Source organism: Alligator sinensis, unplaced genomic scaffold (assembly GCF_000455745.1).
Source record: "Alligator sinensis unplaced genomic scaffold, ASM45574v1 scaffold203_1, whole genome shotgun sequence".
Taxonomy (NCBI): Eukaryota; Metazoa; Chordata; order Crocodylia; family Alligatoridae; genus Alligator; species Alligator sinensis.
This window is the reverse complement of record NW_005841949.1, coordinates 1,417,024-1,423,872: the sequence shown is the minus strand read 5'-3', so window position 1 is coordinate 1,423,872 and position 6,849 is coordinate 1,417,024. Positions and strand designations below refer to the sequence as shown.

The 6,849-nt window shown below is 53.8% G+C and overlaps 1 protein-coding gene across 10 annotated transcripts in view; it reads left to right on the top strand.

Moving 5' to 3' along the window:
* Nucleotides 1-2,115: 2,115 nt before the first annotated feature.
* The window catches only part of MTSS1L (MTSS1L, I-BAR domain containing), a 107,100-nt gene continuing 102,366 nt past the window's right edge, over nt 2,116-6,849 (top strand). For 5 of the 10 annotated variants that reach the window (XM_025199786.1, XM_025199785.1, XM_025199783.1 and 2 more), the window contains exon 1: nt 2,117-2,841. In XM_025199786.1, coding sequence (XP_025055571.1) covers nt 2,773-2,841 — 69 coding nt within the window. In that variant the 5' untranslated portion in view covers nt 2,117-2,772. Of the gene's footprint in view, nt 2,842-6,849 lie in introns of all 10 variants that reach the window. The other 5 variants (XM_025199781.1, XM_025199780.1, XM_025199779.1 and 2 more) reach the window with 2 other exon arrangements.

Genomic DNA, 6,849 nt, shown 5'->3' with positions numbered 1-6,849 from the left:
GAGGCATGGAATGCCCTCATTGGACGCATCCATTGCTCCTCCCCAAAACTTTCTGTAACCACCTCTAACAGAAAACTGGCTTAGCTGAGGGCTTGCTGTGCAAAATCAATGCAAACTGATAGATGTGATGAACCAAATTCATCTTGCCTCTGTGTGTGAACTGCTTGCCTCGCCCTCTGAACAGTGCTTGTCCACTTAAGCAGGTAAGCAGGTTGTGGCCTGGACCACATCTACCTGTGTGTGTGTACCACAGCCTCAGATTACTTTGCTATCGGATTACAGCTCCTTTGCGTACCACAGCCTCTGGGCCCTCCTGTGCTCTAGGTAACATATTTAACACACAACAGGTGCAACAGTGGTAGGTTGCTTAAGTGTTATCTTTGGCAGGTGGGTTTCACAGTCTGTCTTCAGCCCTAAGGCCTTGCCATAGCTAGGCTTGCTGCTACACCACGGGTGGTTGCAGTGCTGCTAGCATGTATCATACCCTCATTTAGATATGGCTCTGCAGCATACCAGGGCTCTAGTTGAATCTTCCCAGCTTGCAAAAATAAAGCTGTTTCCTCCCTGGAGAAGCCAAATGCTGCGTTGCAGATGAATGCATCATGTCCCCAGCACAGCTGCAAAATGACCTCACCAAGGGTCCCTTCAGAACTGGTTTAGACGCTAGAAAAAAAGGTGTCTAGGTACTGCTGGTATGGGGCTGTCTGCAGAGAGGGCTGTTTCTGAGGCATCTGGCCAAGAGGGGAGGGACTAACAAGGCTGTATCTTCACAGAGAGAAAAAGGCAGGGGCACAGGTTCCTCATAGCTTGGACTCTGCTTCCTCTAAACCTAGAGGGGCCCAGTGCAGTACTGACAAGTTATGTCTCTGGGGAAGAGCTTAGGTATGAATGTGGGCCCTGAGGTTTGGGCCTGGGCCTGGGCCTGGCCTGGCCTGGAGTATAGCCTCAGCCCTGCATAAAAACAACAGCCAGGTAAAAAATCATTCTCTGAGCTTCCTTAAAGCACAGAGGTGCCAGGATCATCTCCTGTTGAAGGGGTGCCAACCTGTAATGTCTGCCCTGCAGCCCACATTGGCTATCTTTAGGGGGCATAAAATGCACCCCCCCTGGGGGTGGGTATGGGAGAGTATCTCTGCTGCAGAAGGTGGGCTGCTCTTCTGGTTTGATAGGGACCATCCCTTGTCCCTTTTCCCTGGAGTTACTGGGAGGCTTGAGACAGAAAAGGGCTTTGCATGCTCTCAGGCATTTGCATTAGAGGCTTGTCAAGCCTCAAATTAAAAAAACCCCCAAAAGCAACAACCTCTCTTGCCGTTGGAGCACAAAGCAACAAAATGGGGTTTGTTTCCTCCTGATAAGTAGCAATCCCTGCCTGACCTAATCTCTGTCCCCGCACCACTGGCTCCCAGGCCTCTCAAGGAATCCCCTCCCAGCCCTGCAGCCAGGAGCTAATCCTTGGAGCCTGCCAGGCCTCAATCAGCTGGCTCCCCCCTTCAGCCTGCTGAAATCAGCCCCGTCCTGGCCAATGAGGAACTTGTCTCTGCTTGAACCTGACCTGAAGCAGGCACCTGCTGGAAGGCCCTAGAGCTGCCTGAAGCCCTGTCTGGGGGAAGAGAGCAGGTCAGCTTCATCCCCCAAGGCAACCTGTTTTCTTCACTCCCCCAGCTGGGGCTTGGCATCAAACACCTGCCCTGCCCCAACTGGTTCCCAAGCAACCCTAAGGGCTCAGTGGCATGTCAGCCTCCCAAACAAGACCCTGATCCCCTGGACCCTGACCCAGGGTCACCTCCCTGTAAACTTGGCCAAAAGCAATTCCGAGTTAATTAAAGCAAAGTAGATAAAATGGCCTTTTAACAGAGACAGGCTGAAGGAAGGGGCTGTGATGCTATGACATGTCAGATCCCAGAGCCCCCAGCACACAAAACCCCAGCCTAGGCTGCCGGGGGCCTCAGATTTCAAAACTCAAATTATCCCTGTGAATAGGCTTCCCCCCCCACCTTGGCTTTTAATTTCCCACAGTTAAGTGCCCTCCTCCTTCTGCTCTCTAATGGGTCACTCCCTCCATAGTCCATGTGACAGGCGAGCCCTCCCGCCTATCGGATTACAGCTCCTTTGCTACACTCACTGCCTGCCTGGATCTCTTTACTGGTTGCTACAATCCCCAGCCCAGACCCCCGCAGCCGTTCCAGGATCGTATCCCTTTTGCCTTGCTGCACAGCATCTCCTGGACTTTCCTGGCTTTCTTTTCTATTTTTTGGTGGGGTGAAGGCCTGCTGGTGGGGGCTGTTTTTCTCTGGAGGCAGGTTGGGCTGGGGGGTGGGAGAAGGAAAGAGGAGATTTCAGCATTCAGGCACCAGCCCTCTCCCAAAAGATGGCTTTAGGAGGTTGGATATCTTCTCTGGAGCTGGGAGCAGCTGCTGAATGGTGAGGCTGACAGTTTCAATAAAAGAAGTAACCAGAGTGAAATCGAGGAGAGGACTGGCAATGAGACTGATTCACTGAAAAGCAGGCTAGATTTTTTTTTTTTTAAGTGCTGCATTTCTGGTTACAGCAGGGTCCTTTTAAAATTGTTTTCTCGTGGCTTTTTTGTTTTTTTGAGGGGGGGTTAAATTCAGACTGGATCACAAGAAGAAGGGCTGGAACTGGAGACACTCCTGAAAATTTGCCGTTTTCTGGTTATTTCCTGGTGGATTCTTTTTTGTTTGTTCGTTCACCTGGATTGCAATACAGATTGGTATTTTCCTCTCTGTCTTTTGGCTGCTCTGGGATTTGATTATGGAGACAGTGGAAAAAGAGTGCGGAGCCCTCGGTGGTCTTTTTCAAGCTATCATCAATGACATGAAGGTAAGATCTGTTTTTCAGTCAAAAGAAAATTATACAGCATGACAACTGTTCTGCCTGGTAGATCGCTAGGAGAGACATTAGAGGGGTTGGGGGGGAGGTGCACAGGGCTGGAAAACCAGTAAACAGTATTGAATTAAAAGCGAAATTGTAGTGAGTCAGCCAGGCTGCAGTCAGAGCAGGGCTGGGCTGAGCAGCTCTGCACCTCTTGGTTGTACTCAAGGTTATGGCTCTGCTTTAGCATCTGTATCTTTCATTGAAATGCCTGTGAGGCAGAGATCTAAATATTTCCAGCTGTGATTCACTCCCCTTCTCATGCATTGCATTGATCACTGATGGGTGCAGCCTCCAAAGTGCCATCCTTTTCTTTTTAAACAAAAAAGACCCCCAAACTCCTGTTTCTTCAGTTGTCCACTGCTTTGATTTGCTGCTTTGCCCAGGAGTTTATGTGATTTATTGTAAAAGCCTGGGATTTAATAAAAAAAATAGATTGGTGGGGAAATGAGGGCACGGAGTGGGGACAGACACCAGCCTTCACTGTCCAGTTTGGCGTGCAGAGAGAAAATGGGCTGATTTTTCCTCAGGGCACAGAATTGTTTCAGGAAAGGACTGATAATGCTGGCTCCCAGGTCCCTGCCTTGTAACCACATCCACTCTGGGTGTTTGGAAGGGAGAGATCCCCTCCTCCGCCTCCTTCCTCTCTCCAGCTTCTTGCTGCAGCCCGGAGTCCAGACAATGCTGTCATTGCCAAGGCAGGGTGAAAAAAATATAAAGCTGAGCAGAGAAAGGGATTAACTCCTTCAGAGCTGGATGGCATTTCCCTTTGACCCGGATGGAGGTGCCTCTGTGGTCCATCAAGGCACCTGATGAAAAAGATCACAGGCAGAAAAAGGGGACTTTCCCATGACAGAGTGGAGGAGGACTCTAATGCAATTCCCCCCCGGGAGGTAGGCTTGCACCCAGGCCCTGCACCCCTCCAGAGCAGTAGTGAGGGAAGCAGTAGCACCAGCTACAAACAAGCCCCCCAGGCGGGCAGGAGGCTGATGTGTGCCTGGTACCCTGGGGAGTGATGGTTGCTCCTCACCTGCTTTGTGGGTGGTGCAAGGCTGTGGGTGGCAGTGGCAGTGAGTGGGGGCAGTAAGCAAGTCTTTGAGAGTTCCTACTCAGGGGCATGGTGGTTGTCTGATGACAAGGCTTTGGCAAGCCAGGCTGTGGCAACCTGCACAGTCCCCAAGTGTCAGGAGAATGGCTGAGTCCCCCAAATCACACCCAGACCAAGCCCCCAAAGGCCTTCTAGCCATTTCCAAAGCTGGGAGCTGCCCACCCAGCATGGCCTTGAGGCCCAACTAGTCCAATGTTATCTCTGACGGTGGCTAGCACCAGCTGTTCAGAGAAGGGATGTGATGGTGAGTTCCCCCTCCCTTTCCTTTGGCATCAGTCTTGTTGCTAGTTGCCATCTAGCTCCGGGGGGGGGGAGTGGTTTTACTTTCCCTGGCAGGAGTGAATAGGATGAGCAAGCAGTAGCTCCTGCACTGAGCAACAAGGGAATGCTACTTGCACAGCCCCCTGTGATCCTGCCTCATCCTAGAAACAGGAGTGCTGCTCCACCCAGAGCCTTGAAGAGCAGGGCTGCCCTGTGCTGCAGGGGAAGGGGGTCTGCCTTACTGACTAGCTCCCAGGCACTTTGCTGGGCCCTGGGAGCTGGGGAGGCCTGAGGACTGGAGGGTACTGCAGATGGAGAGGTGCTGAGGACCCTTCAACCTCCCACCAGCTCTTCAGGCCTTGCTGTCTCGCTGTTTCAGGCATCCCTTCCAGCTCTCCTTGGCCTCTTGGAGACTTGAGACTTCATCTCTCTGCCCCCCATGGCAGTCTTTGAATGGGCTGTGGCTGCTGCTGCAGCAGTGGCTGGCTTGCTGCCTCCCAGCTCCCTCACTGCCTGTCGGGGCTCCCCGGCTGCTGGAGGGCAGGCGGTGGGATGCCTCTCATGGGTCACTGGGCCAAGTGCTGAGCTCCACTCCAGGTCTGAACTCGCCAAGGGCAAACGCTTCAGGCACCAGCCAGTGCCCAGCACGCTCCTCCTCTACTTTGCCCCTTCACCCACTATAGACATGGACTGCTCCTGTGTTGAAGCCTGTACTTGGAAGCACCGCTGGAGGCATGAGGAGTGGGAAGGGGACAGAGCTGACCCAGGCCCATCCCAAAGGGTGGTAGTGATGGTGCAGCTTTGCCCCAGGGGAACAGCCCCTTTTTCCTCAGCGCCTGTGCTCTCATGAGCATCAGAGCTTGGCTGGCTGCTGTGATGGACAGCCTGCTGCCCTGTGTGCAACTTGCATGCCCCTGCAGGAGCCACCATGTGAGGTGGGGGCCAACTTCCCACTGTGTGCAGCAGGAGTAGGCCGTCTGTGGGACTGTAACCTCCTGGAAGGCCATGAGTGCCCAGTTGGCCCTGTGGAGCCTGACAGGGGAGGGGGAGGGACCCCAGGGGGACTGAACCTCAGGAATGCAGGGCCTTTGTGTGTGCTGTCTCATCGGAGTGGTGATGAATGCAGAGCCTCAGGGGCTACACGCACAGAGTCCCCTTGCATGGGAGAGCTCTTGGTAGATGGGGCAGCCTGGACTGTCATCTCCCAAGCCTGTAGGTCCAGCACCCAGCAGCCTCTGATGGGGCAGAGGAGCTTGTAATTGCCAAAGGGACTAAGCCCACAGGGGCAGAGAAAGGAAGAGGATTCCACAGAGCCACCCCTGTCAGCTCTCCTGCCCTGTCAGCGTTCCCTGGGTGCCCCTGGGTATTTCCATCAGGAATATATCTAACAAATGCCAGAAGGAGAGGCCCAATGATGCCCCTGTCGCTTCCCAGACCTAGTGAGCAATACAGCCCAGGACTGAATCAGGGGGCAAGGTCAAATCCCAGAGAGGTTGGGGGCAGTCTGTCACAGTTCCACAGGGCAATTATCCTGTTCCTTCTCTTCCTGGCTCTGGGCTTCCCTTTCTGGCAGAGCTGTGAGGTGATGGAGGTGGTGGCAATTCTCCCCTGTCTGGAGATGCTGCGTTGCATTCAGAGACGTTGAATTTAAGCTCGTCTATGACCTGCTTGCACCATGGCAGAGTCTGGGCCCCTCCAGAGCAAATGTCCTTGGAGAAATGACCTTGCCCTGCAGTGAACTGCTGACTGACTGATGGCCTCAGACAGCTGGGGAGAGCAGGCATGCTCCCGGGCTTCAAAGCAAGTATAAGGAGACCCACAGTTGGCACACTGTTCTCGGTAAGGGAGAGAGGCCCAGGGACAGATAGGAAGAGGCCTAGGGAAGATGAAGCTGGGGACACTGGGGGAGAGGGCAATCATCTGGACAATCAAAGGCAAAAGATTTGAGTGTCTTGGAGACCAGGCCCTGGTGCAGGCAGCTCTCCACATCCCCAGTGTTGGTCCTGCCCGTGAGACGTGACTGCTGCCCACTCCTCCAAGCTCCACCCAGGTGCTGTCCTGGGGACATTGTAGCAGCCTTCCCAGCCATGTGGGAGATCATGGCACAACACTGGACTTTGGGGCTGCTCTTGTGTCCACTCCTGGGAGCAGCAGCTGCCATATACCCCTGCTGGCAGGGTCTTGGGGAAGGTATCTGTCTTTGCACTTGGATTGGAGGCAGCCTAATATCATTTGCCTGGGCCAGGCCCCTCACAGATGTAGAGGAGGCTTCTAGGTTTGTGGACACTATAGAAGGGGGTCCCTGAGGACTGGCTTCATGGTGCTTCTTGCCCAAGCCCCACATTCCATGTCTGCATAGCTGAGGGGTCAGGATGGAGGAACTGGGGATGATGTGGACTGGTTAGGATGGAAGGGACATGGGGGATGGGGTAGATCAGGCTAAGAGAGCCCAGGTCCCAGCTGACACCTTGGCCTTTTCATGCCATTGCAGTCTCAGGAGAGGCAAGGTGCCTATTGCTCCAAGGGTCACAGGGCCACATCTTGTAGAGGAGCCTCCTGCAAATGGAGTCACCAAGGCCCTTTGTGGA